Source organism: Heterodontus francisci, chromosome 4 (genome assembly GCF_036365525.1).
Source record: "Heterodontus francisci isolate sHetFra1 chromosome 4, sHetFra1.hap1, whole genome shotgun sequence".
NCBI lineage: Eukaryota > Metazoa > Chordata > Chondrichthyes > Heterodontiformes > Heterodontidae > Heterodontus > Heterodontus francisci.
The window spans coordinates 57,972,934-58,000,350 of record NC_090374.1 but is presented as its reverse complement, the minus strand read 5'-3'; the positions used below and the strand labels follow the sequence as shown (position 1 = coordinate 58,000,350).

Here is a 27,417-nt window from a genome sequence, read left to right as displayed (position 1 = left end):
CCTTCGGCAATTATAGCTGCAGCTTTTCATGGAGCCTTCAGAAATCCATGGATGGCTGTGAATGGATAAGGCTCATCCAGTGAGGAGATGGCTGATGAATCTGGTGCGTTACCCCGTCACGGAGGCTGAGAGACACTACAACTGATGCCACCTTAGCAACAAGGGCCATCATTGAGCAGGCCATCAGCCTCCTGACGATGAGGTTCAGGTGCCTTGACCGGTCAAGTGATGCCCTCTAGTAAACTCCCTCAAGGGTCTTATGCATTGTGATGATCTGATGCACATTTCATAACATTGGTCCTCCAGAGAGGTGTGAACCTTGAACAGGGAGAAGCTAAATGGCACAGCTCTTCAGAGGAGGAAAAGGATGAGGAAAAGGAGGAAGAAGAGGAGGATGAGGAGGAGGCTGAAGGAAAACTAGAGAACAGCTCCATGCTTTGCAGGGATATTGCTGTGGTAGGCTCAGGAGACGGAATACTAATCCGGATGGCAGGGACACTAGGGCCACTCTGATCCACACAGGTTTAAAATGAGTGATAGTCAGTCTACAGAACATATGGAGAGGAGATTCTCCTTCATCTGAGTGATAGCAAGCATCCATTAAGAGCAAAAGTCAGCAACCTCCCAATGGCACAAACACTGCAAGGCTCCAGAGTCTCCATCTGACACATACTTCCCCGACACACTCCTTTGCTCTGCTAATCCTTATTTTCCATTCTCCTGCCTTTTGCCATGATGAAATTAAAACTCACAAATCTGCCTTAGTGCAACATGTCCAGTGCTTTATCAAATTACAGTGTGATATTATTTACAACAGACACACCCAAGTGACCCACAAAGTGACATTACCAATGCAGTGGCCTCCGCTCATAGCACTCCTATGAGCTGCTCCCCCTGTGGCTCAGGATTACTTGAAGGCAGACTGCTAGCTAGTGCCTGTCTAGGTCTGAGTTGCCCATGGCGGTCGGCCTCGTCGTGGAGGTGCCGGGGGGTGGGGGAGGTGCCCACCAGGGGGAGCGGCACCTCCAAAGGCTGCTGCACTGGCATCACTGCAGTCACAGTGCGAAACTCTACAGATGCTTCAGTCATCGGACAGACTGTGGAGACAGATGATGATGACAGAGCCCCATGAGGGGTGGCCCCCTCATCACCAACTATTGCCACCTCAGCCCTTTCATGATGCCCTTGATCACTAGAGGGAAACACCAGCTGGCACACAGCTGGCATTCACTCTAGGCTTTGTTTTGCCATTTGTACCACTGATCAGTCAATGCTGCAGACAGTGGCATGCCTTGTATGCATGTCAGTGCATTGCTCCTAAATTCACTCAGTGATGCTGCATATGGCTCTCCATGAGGTTGGCCACTCTCTCAATGGAGGAGCTCATGCACTCAAAGCACTGAGACAATGTGGAGCATGAGATTAAATCAATCCTCCATTCTCATCCCATGACTTCACAGTGCCTCAGGTAACTCCGATATGTGGGCACACATCTCATACTGGTTCTCCAGGTAGAGCCACCTGTTTCGTGACCCCCGAGGCTCTGCATCTCCACCCTGCTGAGCAGGGCTGTGCCTGTCCTCCATCCTCTGAGGGGATCTGGCCACAGCTGACTCTGCCTCCCCTGTATCCTCCTGCTCTGATGTGATGTGCGCCTCTTCATCTTCAATAACATGCAAGGACCCACAAAGATACATGTATCGGTGCTGGTGGAGGGTGCACAAGAAAGATGTGACAGTGCAGACTCTGAGGTGTCTTCCTCCCCTGATCCCTCGGGAACTTGTTGGCATTGTGTGGACTCCTGCCCCTCTGCAGCTCGCCCTGTGGGAGACATAAGGGAAGGTGATCATGAGAGATTGGGACAGAAAACAGATGCTTCCGCTACTTAAAATATTGAGATGACAGCTTATGCATTGACAGCTCGTTGCACAGGGAGCATTGCCATGCATCCCCTGAACCTGGAGATGTTAAGATCTTTTCACCTTGTCTATATTGGACTCCCATTTCTCCATTTCCAAAGTCCTGGTGGTTTGTCTCTCTGGCCAGACGAAGTGCCAGCTCCTCAAAATGCATCAGTGACGTGAGCTGAGGTATCCTACTGTCCAGACATGCCCTTTCACTCTCCTGATGTTGTTCTCCTGTTTGGCCTGTCAGATGAAGAAGGATGCAGTTAGGACAGTGCCTCTCGCCCTCACCACTGGCAGCTTTCCATTCGCATACGCTGCTGCAGTCTGCACTCCAGCCTCCTGTCCAGCAGCAAGAGGGTTCTGATCTATGTTCAAGGGTCATCAAGGCTGCTGAGCACACATCTCTCCCATGGTCAGGAGATCAGTATGCCTCCTCAGGATGCCCCTCTCTTTTGCATCCTGGTGACCCCTGATCAGGAGGCATGCCATTGGGTCTACCTTTGGACTCACTTTGCCAGACCTAAGCACATCATTGAAATGTTTCCAGCACTGAACCCAGTTCTTCTTCATCACTGCTCTGCTACTGACCTTGTGAACCACCTCCACCCATGCCCTCTTGGTGAGCCTTGCAGGTTTTCTGTTGTTGCCGGCAGGGATCAGGATATTTCTCTGTTCAGTCATCGCCTCCAACAGCACCCCAAGTGAGGCGTCAGAAAAACTGGGGGTGGTGTGGGGGGGAGGAGGTAGGGATGCTGCCCTAGCATGGAGGCCCTCTCTTCCCACTGCCCTCTGTTCAGCTCCTCCTTGTATCATGGGGATGAATGGTAACCACAGCAATGGCTGCCACTCACCCTTTAAATCAGGCCCACTGCTGCCTGTGTCCCACCTCCTTCCCACGCAGGCCATGCCGCAAACACGACTCTAGGTCAATTAACTCCTTACCATATTAAACGTGCAATGCATGCATGTTGCCAACATGGTGCAGGGTTGGGACCCAAAAATGAATGCGATGTCAGGGTCCCAAACCCTAAATTGAAATCCTGCCCAAGATGTCCAAGAACCAAAAAGCAGCATGCCATAATAGTAATGAGTAATGAGCAATATTTAGTTATCAACCTAACAATGCGTGAACATTTATCTGATTGCAATCATATGATCAAGTTCAACATAGTGTTTGAAACATTTACTAAGATTCCAGATTTAGCTAAGGCAGACTTCAATGCGATGAGACAGAGACTGTTCACAGTAAACTGGACAAATCTATTAATGGATAAAACAACAGGTAATCAGTGGGGAGGTGTTCAAAAAAATTAATATGATTTATATTTCCTTATCTCTACTTGCCAAAAAAAACGGCCAACTAAAGAGGTAAGAGACAACATAACTTTAGAAGAGAAAGCATACAAAAATGCAAAAAATAGCACAGATGCTGGTGAATGGGAAAGATGTAAAGGGTAGAAAAACAGATATAGAGGGCTGCAAAAGGGAGTATGAAGAGAAAATTGCAAGAGATATCGAAAGCCACACAAAAAAATTTACAATTATATTAGTAAAAAGAAGGCAGTCAGGAGCAAAGCGGGCCTTGAAAACTGGTAACGATGATATTGTCAATGAAAATAAGGAAAATGCAGACATTAAATAGTTACTTTGTGTCAGTATTTCCAGTAGAGGAAGAGGTCAGCATGCTGGACATGCCAAGGAAACTAGTACCGAATCAAGGAGAGGGACTCACCAAAATTAATATTAGGAAAATAACAGTAACAAAGAAAATAATAGCATTAAAGAGCAGCAAACCTCCAGGACCAGATGGTTTATATCCCAGGTTTTTGAAGAAGGTATGTGAGAACATTGCAGATACCATTGGCTGAATTTTCAAAACGGGGTTGGGAACATGATGCCTGGATGATTTCTGGGTCCCAATCCTACATCTCAGCTGCATCACGAATGCAGCATATTCTTTAAATGTTAATGCCATAATTGGGCAGAAGGTGCTCAATTAGTGGCGCCAAGCGTCTGCAGGAGGCGGGAGCTGCCTGCAGAGTGCAAGTGACAAAGGCAGGTGACAGCCATGATGGGGCCAGTCACTGCCTTGTCAAAGAGAGCAGGCAGCTCCTTGGAGGGCCAGAAGAATAAAAAAGTATTCCAAAATTTAAAAAAGGTCCTGTATTTTGCCCGCTACAAGATCCCTGTGGGCCCAAAACATTTCATCTTCCAACAATAAAGTTTGCCCTCTGCCCACTGTGAGCCCGACAGTTGTGCACTATCATGTTTCAGACTGGTCAGGCTCGCTGGAATCCTAATTGAAAATTACAGTGTGAACACTCCTTAACAAGCTCCTCCATGAGCTTAATTGGCCCTTAATTGGAGACAAGCAGCTTCCCCATGCCCTCCCCCACCACCCCATCCCGACCTCACATTGAAAATTGCCAACTGCTCCGGAGACGATCTGCACCCTCACTTGGTCCCGAGCCCGCCAGCATTTGAAAAGGCAACCACTTAACTATAATCTTCCAAAGCTCTCTTAATTCAGGAACCGTTCTATTAGATTGGAAAATTGCATGTCACTCGCTATTTAAGAAAGGCGAGAGAGGGAAAGCAGGGAATTATAGACCAGTTAGCCAAACATCTGTTGTTGGGAAATTACTAGAGTCTATAATTAAGGACAGAGTGTCTGAATACCTTGAAAATTTTCGGCTGATTAAAGACAGCCAGCAAGGATTTGTAAAGGGTAGGTCATGCCTGACAAACCTGATTGAATTTTTTTTGAAAAGGTGATTAGCGTAGCCGACAGGGGAATATCTATGGATATTATTTACATGGAATTCCAGAAGGCATTTGATAAAGACCCTTACAAGAGAAAGTTAGCTAAATTTGAAGTTCATAGAATTGAAGACAAGTGATTGTCCTGGTTAGGAAATTGGCTGAGCAACAGGAGACAGAGAGTAGGGATAATGGGCAGGTTCTCTAATGGCAGGATGTGACTAGTTTGTGTCCAGCAAAGATCTGTGTTGGAGCCTCAACTATTCACCATACTTATTAACAACTTAGATAATGGGATAGAAAGCCACATGTCCAAATTTTCTGATGATGTAAAGATAGTAGGAATTTTAAGCAGTGTAGATGGAAGCATAAAATTAAAGAAAGATATTAATAAAGTGAATGGGCAAAAGTTTGGCAAATGGATTTCAATCTAGGCAAATGTGAGGTCATCCACTTTGGACCTAAAAGGGATAGAACGGAGTACTTTCTTAATGGTGAAAAACTAGTGGAGGTCCAAAGACACTTGGGAGTTCAAGTATATAGATCATTAAAATGTCACGAACAGGTACAGAAAATAATCAAAAAGGATAATGGAATGCTGGCCTTTATATCTAGAGGACTGAAACACAAGGGAGTAAAAGTTATGCCACAGCTACACAAAGCCTTGGTTAGACCAAACCTGGAATACTATCAACAGTTCTGGGAACCACAGGTTAGGAAGGATATATTGGCCATGGAGGGAGTGCAGCGTAGATTTACCAGAATGACACCTGGACTCCGAGGGGTAAATTACAAGGAGAGGTTACACAAACTAGGATTGCATTCCCTGGAATTTAGAAGGTTATGGGTGATTTGATCAAAGTTTTCAAGATATGAAGGGGAACAGATTAGATAGATAGAAACTATTTCTGCTGGTTGGGAAGTCTAGGACTAGGAGATATAGTCCAAAAATTAGAGCCAGACCTTTCAGGAGTGAGACTAGAAAACATTTCTACACACAACGGGCTGAATTTTATAATCTCGCCGCCGAAATCGGTGGTGGGCGAAAACAATGACGGCCTGTCTGTGCGGGCCACATACTGCGGAGTGGGGCGGAGTGGGGCAGGGTGGGCCATCCCACCCCCCATTCACATGGAGGGGGTGGGCTATCCGTCCCCAGCAATGGCGTTAGCTGCCTGTGCACAGGCGCTGATGCCATTTTTAAAGGGCTTTGAGCCCTACTGTTAAATTTAAATATTAAAAGATAAAGTGTACAAAAAATATAATACATACGGACATACGAATTAGGAGCAGGAGTAGGCCACTCAGCCCTTCGAGCCTGCTCCGCCATTCAATAAGTTCATGGCTGAACTGATTACTCCACATTTCTACCTACCCCCGATAACCTTTCACCCCCTTGTTTATCAAGAATCTATCTACCTCTTCCTTAAAAATATTCAAATACTCTGCTTCCACTGCCTTTTGACGAAGAGAATTCCAAAGACTCATGACCCTCTGAGAGAAAAAATTTCTCCTCATCTCTGTCTTAAATGGGCAACCCTTTATTTTTAAACCATGACCCCTATTTCTAGATTCTCCCACAAGGGGAAAAATCCTTTCCACATCCACCCTGTTAAGACCCCTCAGGATCATATATATTTTAATCATGTCGCCTCTTACTCTTCTAACTCGGGTTCGATTCTGTGTACTGCCTGTGCGGAGTTTGCAAGTTCTCCCTGTGACTGTATGGGTTTTCGCTGGGTGCTCCGGTTTCCTCCCACAGCCGAAGACTTGCAGGCTGATAGGTAAATTGTACCTAGTATAGGTAGAGGAAGGTGGGGATGTGGTAGGAACATGGGATTAATGTAGGATTAGTATAAATGGGTGGTTGATGGTAGGCACAGACTCGGTGGGCCGAAGGGCCTGTTTCAGTGCTGTATCTCTAAAATAATAAAAAATATAGTTCTCCAAAATGGGTATGGGAATTAGAGGTACCGGTTTTATGGAAGGTTGTTGTTTTCCCACAATCTGGCACATTTTACAAAACTGCGCCACGTCCTTGGAAAGACCTGGCCAGTAAAAATGCCAACCCCTACGTGATTGGGTCTTCCAGATTCCCACATGTCCTGTTATAGGGATTTCATGTGCTATCCTTAATATATCCCGACGCGTCCCCAGTTATATGTTATGACCGAGGCAGGAGGAGTGCACTATTTGATAGGAAAGGATTCCCCTACATCCACATCATGTGTGGCTAAGGGTGTACATCCTGGTTTGTCCTTTTCCTTTTTTAAAAATTATTATTAGCCGACTTACAATTGCACATCGTCGCGTTGGGTTATCCTGGATAAGCCCCCAATTATATGTTACGACCGAGGTGTGAGGAGTGCACTGTCTTTCTAGTTCCACTTGTCCACAGGTCACAACATATTTTTAAATGTTTACCCAGTTACCGATACGGTCAATCATAGACTCTACTCTTTATCCCAGAATAAAATACACCAACCAGGTTTCTTGAATAAAAAAACAAAATTATCAGTTTATTATAAAATAAGACTTAATCAGTAACGAACCAAAGCATAAATGCATTGAGTGAAATAATAAAGTTTCCTTTTTTTACCTTCGCCTCTCTCTCTCACTCACACACACACACACGTTAACTGAAAATAGAGATTTTTTTCTTTAGAGCTCTGTTACCAAAAAAAATAAAAAAAGAATTCTTTGGCCAAATACTTGCTAATTCTTGAAGAAAATGAGAAGATATGGAAAGACGTCAGTTGTCCTTTTTTGGTTTGGCATCCCAAATACGTGTAGATGGCTGTCACTGGGATCTTTCTAGAACAGTTCTTTTCAGGCGTTGTTGAAGATCAGTTTGGCAGGTTTTCTGGGTGAAATGCAGCATCAGGGGTTTCTGGCAGGCCTTTCAGGAGGAATGCAGCATCAATTTCTCTATGTCGTACGCTCGTTTCAAAGAGCTTCTCAAAGAGATGGAAAAGCTGGCAGGCTTTTCAAAGAGATGGATAAAGGCTGAGCTGGGGTGACTGCTCTCTTGCTTTATTTAGAGAGATACAGCACTGAAACAGGCCCTTCGGCCCACCGAGTCTGTGCCAACCAACAACCACCCATTTATACTAATCCTACATTAACCCCATATTCTCTACCACATCCCCACCATTCTCCTACCACCTACCTACACTAGGGGCAATTTACAATGGCCAATTTACCTATCAACCTGCAAGTCTTTAGCTGTGGGAGGAAACCAGAGCACCCGGCGGAAACCCACGCAGACACAGGGAGAACTTGCAAACTCCGCACAGGCAGTGCCCAGAACTGAAACTGGGTCGCTGGAGCTGTGAGGCTGCGGTGCTAACCACTGCGCCACTGTGCCGCCCGAGGGCCATTCAACCCTTTGTCTGGTTTTTAAAACTCCTTTCAAAACACTGTCCAAACCCCAACTGATTGTCCAATGCGTAGCCAAAAACAATCTCAAGAGTCAAGCTTCCTGACCCCTATAAATTTTGTCACTTCTCTGTAAACATCTCCTCCTAGTCAAAAAGCCCCTGCTGGGTATTTAGTTGAAGACAGGTGACTTCCAGTAAGGGTTGTTTACAAACCAGGTCCAAAAGACCTTCCGAAGACCTCACTGAAAAAAACATACATGGAATCCTTTTCCGTTTTCCCAAATCAAACAATGTCCATGATTCTAAAATACATGAGTCTTCCAAAAAAAACTGAACAAAAATATAGAAGCACCATCATAATATATAGAACATATATTATATATAAAAAGTAAGTATATACCACAATTCAACCAAAAGAGAAGTAATTTTGTCCATGACAATAATCCCTAGTAGTTTTCTCACCACTGCCATTTGACTGATTGGCTTGTAGTTATCAAGTTTATCCCTCTCCCCTTTTTTGAACACGGCCGTAATAGTTACAATCCTCCAGTCCCCTGGCATCAATTCCATATCCAAACAGGATTGAAACATTGTGGTCAGAGCTTCTGCTCTCTCCATCTTAGGTTCCTTCAACGACCGAACATGCATGCTATCTTGACTGGGTGACTTGTTAATATTGAATGCCAACCTATCACCTCCTTTCTATCTATTTGTATCCTATTCAATAACCCTACTCTCCCTTCCTCTACAGTGACATTAACTTCATCCTCTTCTTTTGTGAAGACAGATGCAAAGCATTCCTTCAGTACCTCAGTCATGCCCTCTGCCTTCATAGAAGATTTCCTTTTTTGTTCCGATTTGGAACCACCATTACTTTAACTATAATTTTACTTGTATGTTTATAGAATATTTTTGGATTCCCTTTTATGTTGCCCACTAATCTTTTCTTATATTCTCCCTTTGTCTTTTTTATATCTGATTTCAATTTTCCCTCAGCACTCTGTTTTCTGCCCGGTTTTCTATTCAATTTCTGTACTTAACATTTCTCATAGAATCATAGAATGGTTACAACACAGGAGGCCATTCAACCCTTTGTGTCTGCACCGGCTGTCTGCAAAAGCAACTTAGCTAGTGCCACTTCCCAGCCCTTTCCACGTAGCCCTGCAATTTTTTTTCTCTTCAGCTAATTATCCTATTGCCTTTTGAATAACAAATGGCTCCTGATGCTGCTGGCCTAATCAGACGGCTGGCAGCTCTGAAGCCTCAGCAGACCATGAGTTGGAGGTGGGGAGACCCCCTCCCATGAGATCATTTGGGCTGCGGGGTCTGCCTTCCCTGTCCACGAGCCCCTCTTTGGGCTAGAGACAGTTTCCCTGGATTGCCGCAGAGAGGACATCTCCACTTAGTTGGCGGCCTCTCTGTGAGGGGGGAATGTCCTGCCATTCGCAAAATTCCGATGGCACCATAAAATGGCCCCTAATTGAACCTTTAATTATGGTAACCGACTGCCCGCCCTCCCCAAAGTGGTAGTCTCTCCACTTCCGAAGCCACCACAGTGGAAATGCCTGGCGGTGGGACCATTTTACTTGCACCCTCCAGCCCGCCTTCCAGGGCCATTAAAATCCTAGCCTATGCCTCTATTTATACAGCCCAGAATCCTGTATGCCTATATTAACCAATCTTTCAAACTGCCCTGCAACTTTCAATGATTTATGCAAATACACCCTCAGGTCCTTCTGCTCCTGCACCCCTTTTAGAAATGTATCCCTTATTTTATTTTGCCTCTCCTCATTTTCTCTACATAAATGTACCGCTTTAGAAGAATGAGAGGTGTTCTTATTGAAACTTAAAAGATTCTGAAGGGGCTTGACAGGGTAGACACAGAGAGATTGTTTCTATTGGCTGGGGGAATCTAAAACATGGGATAAGGGGACGATCATTCAGGATAGAGATGAGGAGAAATTTCTTCAAAGGGTTGTTTATCTTTGGAATTCTCTACCCCAGAGAGTAGAATATATTTGAGGCCGGGAGAGACAGATTTTTGGTCCCTCGGGGAATCACAAGATATGGGGAGCAGGTGGGAAAGTGGAGTTGAAGCTCAAGATCAGCCATGATTGTATTGAATGGTGGAGCAGGCTTGGTGGGCCTTGTCTTCTACTCCTGTTCCTATTTCTTATGTTCTTTAAGTTGACTTCACACTTCTCTGCATTTAAATTTCATCTGCCACTTGCCATTCCATCAGCCTGTCTAGGTCCTCTTGATGTCTATCACTATCCTCCTCACAGTTCCCAATACTTCCAAGTTTTGCATCATCTACAAATTTTGAAATTGTGCCCTGCACACCCAAATCTAGATCATCAATATATATCAAGAAAAGCAGTGGTCCTAGTACCAACCCTTAGGAACACCACTGCATACTTTCCTCCCATCACTCAGCCAACTTCGTATCCATACTGCTACTGTCCCTTTTATTCCATGGGCTTTAATGTTGCTGGCAAGGCTGTAATGTGGCATTTTATCAAATGCCTTGTAGAAGTCCATGTACACCACATCAACTACATTACCTCATCAACCCTCTCTGTTACCTCACCAAAAAACTCAAGCAAATTATTTAAACACTATTTGCCCTTAAAAAATCCATGCTGGCTTTCCTTAATTAATCCACATTTGTTCAAGTGACTTAATTTTGTCCCAGATTATCGTTTATAAAAGGTTTCCCACCACCGAAGTTAAACTGACTGGCCTGTAGTTGCTGGGCTTTTTTGAACAAGAGTGTACTATTTGCAATTCTCCAGTCCTTTGGCACCAACCCTGTATGTAAGGAAGATTGTAAGGTTCTAGCCAGTGTTTACACAATTTCCTCCCTTCCTTCTCTCAGTATCCTCTGATGCATCTCAACCCCGTCCTGGTGACTTATCAAATTTAAGTACAGTCAACCACTCTAATACCTCCCATCCAGTGTCTCAACTAACTCCTCTTTCACTATGAATTGGGCAGCGTCTTTTTCCTTGGTAAATACAGATGCAAAGTACTCATTTAATACCTCAGCCATGCCCTCTACCACCATGTGCAAATCTCCTTTTTGGTCCCTAATCAACCCACCTTGCCTTTAACAACTTTTTTACTATTTATATGCCTATAGAAGACTTTTGGATGCTCTATTATGTTAGCTGCCAGACTCTCCCTTTGCTTCTCATTACGTTTTTCACTTCCCCTCTGAACCTTCTATATTCAGCCTTGTTCTCACTTGTATTATCAACCTGACATCTGTCATACATACCCACTATTTCTTTTGTCATCCAGGAAGCTCTAGCTTTGGATGGCCCTCTTTCCACCTTTTGGAAACATGCTTGGTTTGTACCTGAACTAGCTCTGCCTTGTAGACCTGCCATTGCTCATTTTCTGGTTTCCTGGCCAATCTTGCTTTCCAGTCCAGCTGCACTATCCCTTCTCAAATCACTGAAATTGGATCTCTTCCAGTTGGGTGTTTTCACCTTTGATTTTCTTTGTCCCTTTCCTAACTACTTTAAACCTAATTATATTATGATCACTATTACAAGATATTCTCCCACTGAAGCATACTTTACTTGCCCTACTTCATTCTCCAGAACTAGATCCAGAACTGCTTCCTTCCTCATTGGACTAGAAACATGGCGATGGAATCCTTGGTTTGTGGTACCAGTGGGGAATGTGTTGTCTGAACAGATAACTTGTCGAATGTTCTGTTAGGTGCACAGATCCTGGTTTCAAAGACAGACTCTAACTTAAAGGGAAACTAACACTTCAAGTTTCTGGGGAAACAGAAACTGGTTGAAACCAGATAAAAAGGACGCAAAGTCATCCAAGCTCAGATCATGCAGAGAGCTGGCAGGCTGAAGAAAATGAAGGCTGGAACAAGAGCTGTCAATAGGAAATATGAGATGCTACAGAGATTGCTGTTACTGAAAGTAACTGAGGAACCAGACCTGACCTTACAGTGCATAGGACTGCCACTGAAGGGCTTGGATAAAGGTAATACTGGTGGGTTCACACCATCAAGACTGTTGTGAGCACAGCTGAGGAGCTTCTGGAGGTGTGCACTGTTTTGGGTGAAGACTGTACCCATGCAGTTAGAGTTAAAGGGGAACTGCTGTCAGATGAGAATCGGTGGCTACATCTTTGAAGAAAGAAGCTGGAGATCTACCTGAGGAAGTTCAGCGAGTTGGAAAACTTTGTGGCTGTAATTGGTGCCCTATATGCTGAGTGGACTGCCCAGTAAATCTGTGAGATCTATCTCTGTTATACCGGATAGTTAATGTGTAATTTGTAATATGTAAACCATGATCTGTCTGTTAATTCATGTTTAATTTATGATGATTTTGGTTTCATTGTTGAAGTAAAGTTATAAAAGTGAAATCTTATCCAACTTTTTGTTTGTATTTGGAGTTGTTCAGTAAATTGGGTCCTTTTGGTTTGTTGATCTCTATGGGGATCATAACAACAGACTGATTAAGAAAGTTATTTGGTACACACTTAAGGAATTCTTCATCCTTCATGCCCTTTACACTGTTTTCCCCCTGTCTACATTAGGGTAATTGAAGTCTCCTACTATTTCTGCTCTACTACTTTTATATTTATGAAATTTGCCTATAGGTTTGTTCCTCTGTCTCCTTCTCACTATTTGGGGGTCCATATTAAACAATGTAACAACTCCTTCTCTGTTCCTTAACTCTAACCAAATTGTTGTGGGAATGTTAGCATAGTGGTAATGTTACTGGGCTAGTAATCCAGAGACCCTGACTAATGCTTCGGAGATATGAGTTCAAAATTGACCACAGCAGCTAAGGGAACTTAAATTTAATGCATTTGGAATAAAAAGGTAGTCTCAGTAATGATGATCATGAAATGACTGAACTGTTGTAAAAAAAACTCTCTTGTTCACTAATGTCCTTCAGAGGAGGAAATCTATCCTTACCTAGTCTGGCCTACATGTGATTCCAGATCCACAGCAAAGTGCTTGACTCTTAACTGCCATCTGCAATGGCATATCAAGCCACTCAGTTGTATCAAACTGCTCCAGAAAAGTCAAATGAGCTGCAGCAGTTCAAGAAAGCAGCTCACCACTACCTTCTCATGGGCAATTAGGGATGGGCAATAAATGCTGGCCGTGCCGGTGATGCACATATCCCAAGAATGAATAAAAAAAAGATTCAGTCTCAAACTCTGCAGCATATCATCTCCCTGTATAACTATAATATTACCTTTGATCAATACTGCCACTCCTTCCCATTCTATCTTGTTTCCTTCCCTATTCCTACTGAATACATTGTGGTGGGAATGTTTAGTTCCTGTTCCTGCCCATGTTTAAACCAGGTTGCCGTTATAGTCACTATAATCATAACCCCATGTTGCAACTTGTGCCCGTAGCTCATCAACTTTACTTGTAATACTCCTCACATGAACACACGTGCATTCCACTACCACGTTGATTACAATTCTCAAAAGTAAATACCATTCCAAATATTTAAATGAATTATGATCTGTGTAACTTGTATTAATCATTAATATCACCCCTGATAATTATACGGTGCTAATAGCTCTACATCTGTTCAGGTCCAATTTGTGCTGGTTACATCTTTATGTATAGATAGAGTCATAGAGTCATTGGGCTGGATTTTACCAGCTCCCCCAATGTCGGGGCCAGTACGGGTGGGCCCGGTAAATACCGGGAGAGGCCCGTCACGGGCCTCGATGCCGGGAAGGCCTCGCCCCATATTACTGGCGGTGGCGAGGCCTCGTGGTGGCCCCCCCACCACTCGGCGACGGGGCCAAATTAAAATATGTTAATTAACGTAAATTAGATGAATAAACACTTAACTTTTCGCAACGGCAGTCCCGCTCCAATATTCCGGCTGGTTGCCAGAATTCCTGTGCCTTCGGATCTCCATTCAGAGATCCAAGGCCGAACACTGGTTGGGAGGGGGAAGGGGGAGGTATTTAGGGTGGGGGGGTAGGGCAGGGTAAACTCTTTCTATTAGTTGAAGAGATGGTGGGAAGGTCAAAGTTATTAAAGCTTGGGGGTGGGGGGGTAAGTTCGGGATCGGATTAAACCTTTTTTGGGTGGAGAAGGCAATAAATAAAGTGTGTGGTTATTGGAGGGGATGGGAAAGGTTCTTTGATCTTACATTTAATTTAAAAAATGTAATATAACATGAATTTCTCTTTAAAAATTAAAATTGAAGCCCTTTAAAAATGGCGCCGGCGCCTGTGCGGTGGTGCCGGATACTGCTGCCGGGGACAAAGCGCCCTCCCCCCTCTATGTCATACGGAGCGGGCGGTCCGCCCCCTACATGTAAATGAGCTGCCACACGAAATATCATGGCGGCTCCGTGGCGCACATCTCGCTCATTTGCCGCACCTTTTTTGAAGCTTGCCAGCGAGAATGGCAGCAAGCAGGTAAAATCCAGCCCATTATGGCACAGAAGGAGGCTATTTGGCCCATTGAGTCCATGCTGGCTCTCTGTACAGCAATCCAGTCAGTTCCATTCCCTGCTCTATCCCATAGCCCTGCAAGTTGCCTCAAGTATCCATCCAATTTCCTTTTGAAATTATTGATCATCTCCACTTCCACCAACCAATTAGGTGGCAAGTTCCAGGACATTACCACTCACTACATAAAGAGGTTCTTCCTCAAATCCCACCTGCATATCTGATGTCAAAACCTTAAATCCGTGTCTCCTAGTCCTTGTACCATCAGCTAACGGGAACAGCTTTTCCTTGTCTGTCTTACCTAAACCTCTTATAATTTTGTACATCTCTATCAAATCTCCCCTCAATCTCATTTGCTCCAAGGAGAACAACTCCAGCTTCTCCAACCTAACTTTGTAGCTAAAAATCCCTCATCCCTGGAACCATTCTGGTAAATCTCCTCTGCATCCTTTCAAGGAACCTCATATCCTTCCTAAAGTGTGATGGCCAGAACTGGATGCAATGCTCAAGTTATGGCTGAACCAGAGTTTTCTAAAGGTCCAGCATAACTTCCCTGCTTTTGTACTCAATGCCTCCAATTACAAAACCCAAGATCCCATATGCTTTGCTAATAACTCTCTCAATATGTCCTGCCATGTTAAACCCTATACACGTGAACCCCCAGGTTCCTCTGTCCCTGTACACTCTTTAGAACTGTGCCATAAAGTCTATATTGCCTCTCCCTATCCCTTCTGCCTAAATGTATTACCTCACATTTCTCTGTATTAAATTCCATCTACCAGTTGTTTTTCCATTTTGCTAACATATCTTTGTCCTGTTGCAGTTGATTGGCATCATCCTCCCTGTTTGCCACATCGGCAAATTTTGAAATTTTATCCCGTATTCCAATATACAATTCATTTATATAAAAGCAGTGGTCCCAGCCCTGACGCTTAGGAAACATCACTGTATACCATCCTCCAGTCTGAAAAACAACCATTTACCACGACTCGCTGTTTCCTGTCCTTAAGCCAATTTATCCAAGCTGACACTGACCCTCCTATTCCATAAGCCTCAATTTTGTTAACCAGACTTTTATGTGGTCTTTTGTTAAAAGCTTTAAAATCTATTAGACAACATCCAGTGCATTCCCTTCATCAACATTCTCAATTACTTCATCAAAAAATTCAATTAGATGAGTCAAGCACGATCTACCTTTTATAGAAATACTTAAAGGAACATAGAAATAGGTCATAATAAAAACAGAAAGTGCTGGAAATACTCAGCAGGTCTGGCAGCATCTGTGGAGAGAGAAGCAGAGTTAACGTTTCAGGTCTGTGAACTTTCATCAGAATTGGCAAAGGTTAGAAAAGAGTTAGGTTTTAAGCAAGTGAAGTAGGGGTGGGATGGGTTGATGCGGAAGACAGCAAAAGGGAAGGTGTGTGATAGGGCAGAGGGTAGGAGAGATTATAAATAATAACGCTGTCCTGGGACAATGGCAAAGAGAGTGTTAATGCTTGTGGTGAAGAACAAAGCATTAGTCCAGAGAGAATGTTAATGGCAGAGTAATGAGAAGCTCTGTCCACATGAAAAAACAGGCACATGGTTAAATAATAAAATAAAATAATTTAAAAAATGAAAAATATAAAAAAAGGCCAGTCACACTCTGAAATTGCAGAGTCCGTGAGGTTGTAGAGTGTCTAATTAAAAGATCAGGTGCTGCTCCTCGAGCTTATGTTGATGTTCACTGGAACACTAGAGCAGGCCAAGGACAGAAATGTGGGCATGAGAGCGGTGGGGGGGAGGGGTGTGTGGAACTGGCAAGCAACCAGAAGCTCAGGGTCATGCTTTCGGACTGAGCGAAGGTGTTCAGCAAAGGTGTTCTGTCTTTGGTCTCCCCATGTAGAGACGACCGCATTGTGAGCAGCGAATACAGTATACTAAATTGATGGAAGTACAAGTAAATCGCTGCTTCACCTTGAAGGAGTGTTTGGGGCCTTGGAATGGTGAGGAGATAGGAGGTAAAAGAGCCAGTATTACACCACCTGCAATTGCATGGGAAGATGGGAAGGTGCCGTGGGAAGGGGACGAGGGGTCAGGGGTAATGGAGGAGTGGACCAGGGCGTTGTGGAGGGAATGATCCCTTCGCAATGCTGATGGGGAGGGGAAGGGAAGATGTGTTTGAAATAGAAATAGGCCATTCTGCCCAAGCAGTGTCAGCATTTACCCTTCACGCAATGTTCCTAGACCCCTCATACACTTTTCCTTTTTTCATCCGTCCAATCTAATCTTGAGTGCTGATATGTTTTTTGCCTCAAGTACTAATCCTGGAATTAAATTCCTCATTCACGACTCGTTGCATTCTCTCTGATCTAAATCTTTTACTTTGAGTCTTGTATCTATAATTCCTCATTGTGGATCCCTCAACTTTTGGAAAGAGTCTGCTTTAGCTATTGTCTCCTACTCTTCCATACTTTTAGATACTTCTATCATATTGTCCCATAATTTATTCCATTCTAATGCAAAAAAAAATTTCCAACTCTTTCTCATATTTATATTTCCTCAGACCAGGCAGCAACCTAATGAGTCTGTGATGTACCCTCTCTAAAAGCCTCAATATTCTTCCTAAATTGTGGAGCCCAATACCAGTACTCTAGCTTCTTAAGATTTTATGTAGGCTCATCATTAGGTTTTGGCTTTTAGATGTGACCTTTACCTCATTTGTCTCTAAATAAGAAGGTTGTGGGTTCAAGCCCCACTGGAGAAACTTCAGTTCATAATTCTCAAGCAAGGGAGCAAGGGTTTGTCCTGCGAAAACTCTGGCAGATAAGCAGAACAGTTGGTGGGTATAAGAAGTTGGACATTGTACAATGAAATACTTAAGAGGCTGCTTGTTCTTGTAAACATGTGACAACCTTTAAGAGAAGGAACTTACTCAAAAAATTATTGAACAAAATTAATGAGGATTTCTGCTTGGGTACAAATAAGTATTCCCATGATGACATGAGTCCTTTGTTAAATACCTGTTGAGAAAAATGCTGCTGACATCATCGTGACTGATAGGAGGCTTCTTTGAGCTGGCAGCCATCCTCAAGGGCCTCAGAAAGCAGTTGACCAGGATATACAACTGCTGCACATACTCTGACTCTGCTTCCACCATGTTGAAGACGATTTGGTTCCTTTTCCTCATGCTTTCTGCATGTGGGGAGCAGATGTAGTCCTGAACAATCGTCTTCCATTTCCTTCTACACAGCCAGCCCCTCATGAAACTCTGAACCTACAAGTATGAATGAGAAAATTAAAAACAAAGGTAGCTGGACGAAGTGTTAGCGACTGCACACCTTCACAGAATTTCACTTTTGCAGCTGGTACTCCACAGTGCTACAAGCATCCTCTTGTTATCACTGAAAACATAAACTGTGAAAAGTAATAAATCTTGTAATTGACACTTTTGCTAACAACTTTCATTTCAACCTTCTTGTACTGATCACCAGGCAGAAAATTGTGAAAATGGATTTTCTAAACGTCTTAAGATTTAAAAGAAAACATAATTGCCACATTTTCCTCCATTCGTTAATATTAGCAAGAAAATGGATCCAAGTCTGAAGCAGGGCTCCGTTAACAAATGAAGCTTTACGTTTTTATCTTTTTATTCTTTATTCTGTGGCTCATGACTGACCAGAATCTGTTAAAAACTGTCACCAGGAATTTCCTCTGGGTCTCTCCCGAACACCTTTGAAAGAAAGACTTGCATTTATATAGCGCCTTTCATGACCAACAGACATCTTAAAGTGCTTTACAGACAATGAAGTACTTTTTGAAGTGTAGTCATTGTTGCAATGTAGGAAACGCAGCAGCCAGTGCAGCAAACTCCCACAACAGCAATGGAATAGAACCATAGAAAAACTACGGCACAGAAGGAGGCCATTCAGTCCATCATGTCCATGCCAGTGGAAAAAACTAGCCGCCCAATCTAATCCCACCTTCCAACACATAGCCTTGCAGGTTACAGCACTTCAGGTGCATGTCCAAGTACCTTTTAAAAGAATTGAGCGTTTCTGCCTCCAACACCATTCCTGGCAGTGAATTCCAGACACCCATCACCCTCTGCGAGAAAAACATTTTCCTCCTGTCCCCTCTAATCCTTCTACCAATCACTTTAAATTTGTGCCCCAGATAATCTGTTTTTTTTAATGATGATTGAGGGATAACTCCCCTGCCCTTCTTCGAAATAGCACCATAGGTTCTTTTACATCCACCCAAGCATGCAGATGGGGCCTCAGTTTAAAGTCTCATCTGAAAGACAGCACCTCCGTCAGTGCAGCATTCCCTCAGTACTGCACTGGAGTATCAGCCTTGATTTTTGAATTCAAGTGCTGGAGTGGGACTTGAACCCAAAACCTTGTGATTCAGAAGCAAGAATGCTACCAACTGAGCCAAGTGATTTGCAGGAGCCCCCCCCCCCCCCGCTAGAGGTGTACCTCCATGGAGCTTTAACTGCCTTGCCAGAGTAACTTTGATGGAAGTTCAGTGTAAACAGGGTTTCACTGTGTTAATATCTAACTGTGAGTTGCATTAAAGAGTATTAAAATTTTATTTACCTATATAAAAATATCAAGTAAACTTTCAGTAGTTTTGGGAGCTGCAAGTGATTAATGCTTTCAGGATCACACACAGAGGATAGACTCGCTTGACAAACCCTTTGATGATTATGCAGACGCTAAGCGCCTATAGCGTATGTGCGCCTTACGATATGTCCTTCCCCGCAAAAGAAAAAGGATATACTATCTACCTATTTTAAAAAGATTTTAAAAAACACGCAGAAGAACTCTCAAATTTAGCCAAAACAAAACACAATCACAAACAGGCACCGTGAAAACAAGATACATTTCAATCAAGGTAGAGGCTGGCGCTTTCCTCCAAACCTGCGATCCTCGGTTGGTGTTTGACTACCAGGCATTTCAGGTGTTGCAGTTGTTGTTTCTTTCTTTGGAGACATACGACAGCTCAGAGGACTGTTGGGTATCTGTATTTCAGAAAAGTCCTGATTCTCAGGAGTTTTGCTCACAGGTGACTTATTAACATAATCACTGAAAACGATTCCTGCGCTACGATGAGTTTACAACTTGCACCTCATAACCACTAGAATCCACCACACGAGTGCATGTTCCAGCACTCCAAATAGCTGGCTAGGGAATTTCATTGCACTATATCACCAGAGTGTATTTCTTGAAGTGGTTTAGTATTTGTGTCATGATAATATTGCTGACGTTGCTTTGTGCCTGTAAGATCTTCCGATAGGCCAGGACACATAGTTCTGACGTTTCAGCTTGCAAATTGAAGGGCTGGTACCTTCTTTCCATTTTTTGTCATGCTGTTTGGTGCAGTATTACAGTCCACTTGTCAGGCAATGACCCTAAGCTCCAAGCACCCATTGAAGCAGGTGGACTGTGGCAGGACAGAACCTTTCTGACCATGGGCTGCCCGGTTTGAGGCGGGTGGTAGCTCACCAATGAGATGCGACGGCCTCTCCCACCGACAAAGGCAACCCGCGGCGCCCAATCTGTACGCTAATTGAGCTGGACTTAAAACCCATAACTGCTGCCTTCCGTGTTGTTTTGGTTGCTGTGAGGCGACTATGGAGTGATCTCTCCATGGCGCATGCCTGGGCGGAATGTATGGAGGTTGTGAGTTGCCCAAGCATCAAAACCCCCCTCTTGGCCTTCCTATTGGGGTACAAAGGAGTGCAGAGCACAACGTTTGGCACCAGTTTGGCTGCAGGAACTGCCGGAAAGATGCCAAAGGTGACAGATGACCGCCTTAGGGGCTCCGTTCCAGATTTCCTGATAGGGTTTACTCCCTTAGCCTTAGTCTCTCCCGAGACGCCCACAAGGCAGTGGGGTTGCTAGGGCGCCTGCTCAGGAATACGAGCTAACGAGTAGAGTACACCCTCTATGCTGAGATGCCCGCCACCATCCACAATAGTTGTAGCAAAAGCCCCAAATATCTGCGGCTGCTCGGCCCATTGAGTCCGTGCTATCCCCCGGTCATAATTCGAGGCAAATGAGCGCCGAATAAAGAGAATCCGTCTTCACCAGGAGATATTTCCCCAGCAAAGCCGCCCCCTGCACCCCGGCTCTCCGAGCCCTTGAAACGGGGCTCCCAGACTGGACTCACGATCGCACTAGAGGCCAATACACAAATCGACAACTCTCGGAAGACCGCCATCATTAACAACGAGCTCATTAGACTCAAGGTGGACATTGCTGCACTTCAGAAGACATGCCTCCCTGTGAGCGGATCACTAAGGGAGCAAGACTACACCTTCTACTGGCAGGGTAGGGATCCAGAAGAACCATGGAGTGGGCTTCGCTATCAGAAACTCTTTGCTCAGTGTGATAGACGCACCTACAAATGGCTCGGAATGCATACTGTCCATTCGACTGCTCACCACCTCTGGTCCAGTACACCTACTCAGCATCTATGCTCCAACATTCTGCTCCCCACCTGAAGTTAAAGACCAGTTCTATGAAGAACTCCATAATATCATTAGTAACATTCCTAATACTGAACATTTGTTCCTGCTGGGGACTTTAACGCCAGGGTTGGGGCAGACCATGACTCATGGCCCTCCTGCCTCGGGCGCTATGGCATTGGAAGGATGAATGAGAATGGACAGAGACTGCTGGAGTTGTGTACCTACCACAACTTCTGCATCACCAACTCGTTCTTTCAAACTAAACCCTGTCACCAGGTTTCATGGAGCCACCCAAGATCACATTGTTGGCACCAGCTGGACCTCATCGTCACAAGGCAAGCCTCTATAAACAGCGTTCAAATCACAAGCAGCTTCCACAGTGTGGACTGCAACACAGACCACTCCCTGGTGTGCAGCAAAATTAAACTCAAACCAAAGAAGTTACATCACTCCAAGCAGAATGGCCGCCCGCACATCAACACTAACAGAATTTCTTACCCACAGCTGTCTCAAAAATTTCTCAATTCACTTGAAAAAGCCCTTCAAAACACTCCTACAGAGGATGCAGAGACCAAGTGGGCCCACATCAGAGACGCCTTCGATGACTCAGCAATGAACACCTTTGGCAAATGTGAGAAGCAGAATGTAAACTGGTTTCAGTCTCACTTTGAAGAGATGGAACCTGTCATAGCCACTAAGCGCACTGCACTGTTGAACTACAAGAAAGCCCCCAGTGAGTTAACATCCTTAGCACTTAAAGCCGCCAGAAGCGCTGCACAAAAAATAGCCAGACGCTGTGCAAATGACTACTGGCAACACCTATGCGGTGGTATTCAGCTGGTCTCTGACACTAGAAACATCAGAGGAATGTTTCTTTCTTTGGGGCCTCCTTATCTCGAGAGACAATGGATACGCGCCTGGTGGTGGTCAGTGGTTTGTGAAGCAGCGCCTGGAGTGGCTATAAAGGCCAATTCTGGAGTGACAGGCTCTTCCACAGGTGCTGCAGAGAAATTTGTTTGTCGGGGCTGTTGCACAGTTGGCTCTCCCCTTGCGCCTCTGTCTTTTTTCCTGCCAACTACTAAGTCTCTTCGACTCGCCACAATTTAGCCCTGTCTTTATGGCTGCCCGCCAGCTCTGGCGAATGCTGGCAACTGACTCCCACGACTTGTGATCAATGTCACACGATTTCATGTCGCGTTTGCAGACGACTTTATAGCGGAGACATGGACGGTCGGTGGGTCTGATACCAGTGGCGAGCTCGCTGTACAATGTGTCTTTGGGGATCCTGCCATCTTCCATGCGGCTCACATGGCCAAGCCATCTCAAGTGCCGCTGACTCAGTAGTGTGTATAAGCTGGGGGTGTTGGCCGCTTCAAGGACTTCTGTGTTGGAGATATAGTCCTGCCACCTGATGCCAAGTATTCTCCGAAGGCAGCGAAGATGGAATGAATTGAGACGTCGCTCTTGGCTGGCATACGTTGTCCAGGCCTCGCTGCCGTAGAGCAAGGTACTGAGGGCACAGGCCTGATACACTCGGACTTTTGTGTTCCGTGTCAGTGCGCCATTTTCCCACACTCTCTTGGCCAGTCTGGACATAGCAGTGGAAGCCTTACCCATGCGCTTGTTGATTTCTGCATCTAGAGACAGGTTACTGGTGATATATGACGGCATTAAGAGAGCTTTTGGGCCAACCATCAAGAAGATCGCCCCCCTCAAGTATAAATCAGGGGAAACGATCACTGACCAAGCAAGCAAATAGACCGCTGGGTGGAGCACTACCTAGAACTGTACTCCAGGGAAAATGATGTCACTGATACCGCCCTCAATGCAGCCCAGTCTCTGCTAGTCATGGATGAACAGCCAACAAAATCGGAGCTCAGTGATGCCATTGATTCTCTAGCCAGCAGAAATGCCCCTGGAAAGGATGGCATTACGCCTGAAATAATCAAGAGTGCCAAGCCTGCTATACTCTCAGCACTCTATGAACTGCTTTGCCTGTGCTGGGATGAGGGAGCAGTACCACAGGACATGCATGATGCCAATATCATCACCCTCTATAAGAACAAGGGTGACCGCAGTGACTGCAACAATTACGGTGGAATTTCCCTGCTCAGCACAGTGGGGAAAGCCTTCACTCGAGTCATTTTAAACAGACTCCAGAAGCTGGCTGAGCGCGTCTACCCTGAGGCACAGTGCGGCTTTCAGGCAGAGAGATCCACCATTGACATGCTGTTCTCCCTTCACCAGCTACAGGAGAAATGCCGCGATCAATGGATGCCCCTCTACGTTGCCTTCGCGGATCTCACCAAAGCCTTTGACCTTGTCAGCAGACGTGGTCTCCTCAAACTACTAGCAAAGATTGGATGTCCACCAAAGCTACTAAGCATCATCACCTCGTTCCATGACAATATGAAAGGCACAATTCAGCATAACGGTGCATCATCAGATTCCTTTCCCATCCTGAGTGATGTAAAACAGGGCTGTGTTCTTGCACCCACACTGTTTGGGATCTTCTTCTCACTGCTGCTCTCACATGCGTTTAAGTCTTCAGAAGAAGGAATTTTCCTCCACACAAGATCAGATGGCAGGTTGTTCAACCTTGTCCGTCTTAGAGCAAAGACCAAAGTACAGAAAGTCCTCATTAGGGAACTCCTCTTTGCCGATGATGCTGCATTAACATCCCACACAGAAGAGTGTCTGCAGAGACTCATCGACAGGCTTGTGGCTGCTGAAACGAATTTGGCCTAACCATCAATTTCAAGAAAATGAACATCATGGGACAGGACGTCAGAAATGCTCCATCCATCAATACTCTGGAAGTGGTTCAAGAGTTCACCTACCTGGGCTCAACCATTACCAGCAACCTGTCTCTCGATGCAAAAATCAACAAGCACATGGGAAAGGCGTCTGCTGCTATGTCCAGACTGGCCAAGAGGGTGTGGGAAAATGGCGCACTGACACGGAACATAAAAGTCCGAGTGTTTCAAGCCTGTGTCCTCAGTACCTATGGCAGCGAGGCCCGGACAATGTATGTCAGCCAAGAGCGATGTCTCAACTCATTCCATCTTCGCTGTCTCCAGAGAATCCTTGGCATCAGGTGGCAGGACCATATCTCCAACACAAAAGTCCTCAAGGCAGCCAACATCCCCAGCATCTACACACTACTGAGTCAGCAGCGCTTGAGATGGCTTGGCCATGTGAGCCGCATGGAGGATGGCAGGATCCCCAAGGACGTATTGTACAGCGAGCTCGTCACTGGTATCAGGCCATCCATGTCTCCGCTTTAAAGACGTTTGCAAATGCGACATGAAGTCTTGTGACATTGACCGCAAGTCGTGGGAGCCAATTGCCAGCGATCGCCAGAGCTGGCAGACAGCTATAAAGGTGGGGCTGAAGAGAGGCGAGTCAAAGAATCTCAGCAGTTGGCAGGAAAAGAGACAAGTGTAAGGAAAGAGCCAACAGTGTAGAGGCTCCGACAACCAACTTTACCTGCAGCGCCTGTGGAAGAGTCTGTCACTCTAGAATTGGCCTTTATAGCCACTTCAGTCGCTGCTCCACAAACTACTGACCACCTCTAGGCGCTTACCCATTGTCTCTCAAGACAAGGAGGCCAAAAGGAAGCTTTGGGCCAATAAGCACCTGAATGTCTTCCCCAGTCAAATATCTAGACTGCAGGAGTGCTCCTGCTATAGGAAGTAATGTCTTGCATCTACAACTCAGATGTCTGTTGTGCAGGTCTTGTTCCTAAACCTCAGTCGGTATGTTGTGTCAATCTGCCACAGTTGACTGGACTCTTTGCATTTTCAGAAGAGTTATTTGACATTCTTGACTGTATTCTCCACTGTGATGACATCTTATGGGCTCCCCCGGAGACGGGCTCGGAGGTGGTGGGGGGGGCCCACAGAATTGCAACAGGAGGCAGATGGCCGGTTGCCTTCCCGTCGCAACGCAATTTTGTCAGGGGCAGGATAGGCCGAAGATGGCCTTCCACCTTGATGCTCTTAAGTGGCCTATTACCAGCCAAAGCCCACCCTCCTACCACCCCCCTCCTCGCAAACCCCTTCACCCACCTCCCTACCACCCCGCCCCACCCCCCCGCACCCCCGTTGCCAGGGCCTGCAGGTCTGGCCCTGGCAACCCCACCTCACTCACCTTGGGTCCAGGCTCCAGTGCTAGGCCTGGGTCCAAGGCCTCTAGCAGTACTACTCCCACTGGCATTGCCAAACCTACTTAACTGCCAGCCTTGTGATTGGCTGGCAGCTCTTGGAGGTGGGATCCCTGTCTTTAAAGGGACAGGGATCCCGGTGCCGGGCATTTAAGTGCTCAAGTGCCATTACATAGCGCTACGGTGGGGGGTTGGGGGGGGTTTCAAAAGACCGAGTCGGGGTTCCCCTCACCTTTTTGTCCCACGCCAGCATGGCAAAATCCAGATCCACATGTCTAAATCCCCATCTCTTGGCAAACACTTCAAATTTTGCAGATGTTAATTGTGGACCGTTATCGATTACTATGCTGTCTGTGTCCTAAATCTTGCAAATATCTCTTGGAGTTCTCTCATAAGAATGGGAGTAGGAGTATGCTATTTGGTCCCTTGAGCCTGCTCAATAAGATCATGGCTGATCTGATTGTGGCCTTAACTCCACTTTCCTGCCTGCCCCCCATAACCCTTGACGCCCTTGTCAATCAAAAATCTGTCCAACTGTGCCTTGAATATATTCAATGACCCAGCCTCCATTACTCACAGAACATTGCATGGACTAATAGAAGTAAGACTGGCTACTGTACTGTAATAGTCACACACAAGCATGTAACTCACAAAGGTCAGTCCCAACCTTCAGCCAAGGCCGAGCCACTATTTTTTGCTGAAGTAATTGGTTCCTTACTTGGAGAACTCCAATGAGTCAAACAGATATCACCCATTGCAATTTATTTACTGTTTAACCTTGGTTGACATCCCAGGACAATAGAGGCTGTCACGGACTCTTTGGATACAACCAATGTGTGTTGAATGAGCTACTGACATTAATTCCTTACACAATGCTGCTGGCACCACGAGCTGCTATCCTTTGAATATCAAACACCCTTTGGACAGTTAGTTCACCTTGTAAGTCAAAGTAAAGGTGGAGGCATTCAGGTACCTCTGACTTGATCCCAAGCCAACCTTGTTAAATTACAACATGCAGTTGCTTCTGAACTGGGTCGTCCATTGCAGTTTGATGCTGTTGTTTCCAGTATGAATCTCCAACTGGAAGTGATTCTCAATGATCAATTTCTTCCAATTCACGTGTAAAATCACAGTTGTTCATATCTGGCAGATATGCTCTGCTCAGTGTATCTGCCAAGACCATCTTCCCCTTTATCTTATAAGATACTTTCAGAAATTTTTTTTGGAGTTTTAACAGCGTTCTTTAAAGCCTCTTGGGTGCATCACTTAGTGGCTTGAGAGACGATTTGTTGCAATATTCACCACGCTCTGGCCATTGCTGCAAGTTTCAAATTTATCACAGGCAAACACAATCATACTTGATAAGTATGTACCTGTGAGGCAGGGAGGAAGTTGTCGAGCGAGGGAGCCGTGGTTTACTAAAGAAGTTGAAGCGCTTGTCAAGAGGAAGAAGAAGGCTTATGTTAGGATGAGACGTGAAGGCTCAGTTAGGGCACTTGAGAGTTACAAGCTAGCCAGGAAGGATCTAAAGGGAGGGCTAAGAAGAGCAAGGAGAGGACACGAGAAGTCATTGGCGGATAGGATCAGGGAAAACCCTAAGGCTTTCTATAGGTATATCAGGAATAAAAGAATGACTAGAGTTAGATTAGGGCCAATCAAGGATAGTAGTGAGAAGTTGTGTGTGGAATCAGAGGAGGTAGGGGAAGTGTTAAATGAATATTTTGCGTCAGTATTTACAGTAGAGAAAGAAAATGTTGTCGAGGAGAATACTGAGATTCAGGCTACTAGGCTAGATGGGATTGAGGTTCACAAGGAGGAGGTGTTATCAATTTTGGAAAGTGTGAAAATAGATAAGTCCCCTGGGCCAGATGGGATTTATCCTAGGATTCCGTGGGAAGCTAGGGAGGAGATTGCAGAGCCTTTGTCCTTGATCTTTATGTCGTCATTGTCGACAGGAATAGTGCCGGAAGACTGGAGGATAGCAAATGTTGTCCCCTTGTTCAAGAAGGGGAGTAGAGACAGCCCTGGTAATTATAGACCTGTGAGCCTTACTTCGGTTGTGGGTAAAATGTTGGAAAAGGTTATAAGAGACAGGATTTATAATCATCTTGAAAAGAATAAGTTCATTAGCGATAGTCAGCACGGTTTTGTGACGGGTAGGTCGTGCCTCACAAACCTTATTGAGTTTTTCGAGAAGGTGACCAAACAGGTGGATGAGGGTAAAGCAGTGGATGTGGTGTATATGGATTTCAGTAAGGCGTTTGATAAGGTTCCCCATGG

At 45.1% G+C, this 27,417-nt stretch overlaps 1 protein-coding gene across 2 annotated transcripts in view; it reads right to left on the bottom strand.

Moving 5' to 3' along the window:
• Positions 1-27,417, bottom strand: part of rasgrf2b (Ras protein-specific guanine nucleotide-releasing factor 2b) — a 323,823-nt gene that overhangs the window by 187,107 nt on the left and 109,299 nt on the right. For both annotated transcript variants that reach the window (XM_068028824.1, XM_068028826.1), the window contains exon 5: positions 17,518-17,771. In XM_068028824.1, coding sequence (XP_067884925.1) covers positions 17,518-17,771 — 254 coding nt within the window. The remainder of the gene's footprint in view (positions 1-17,517; positions 17,772-27,417) is intronic.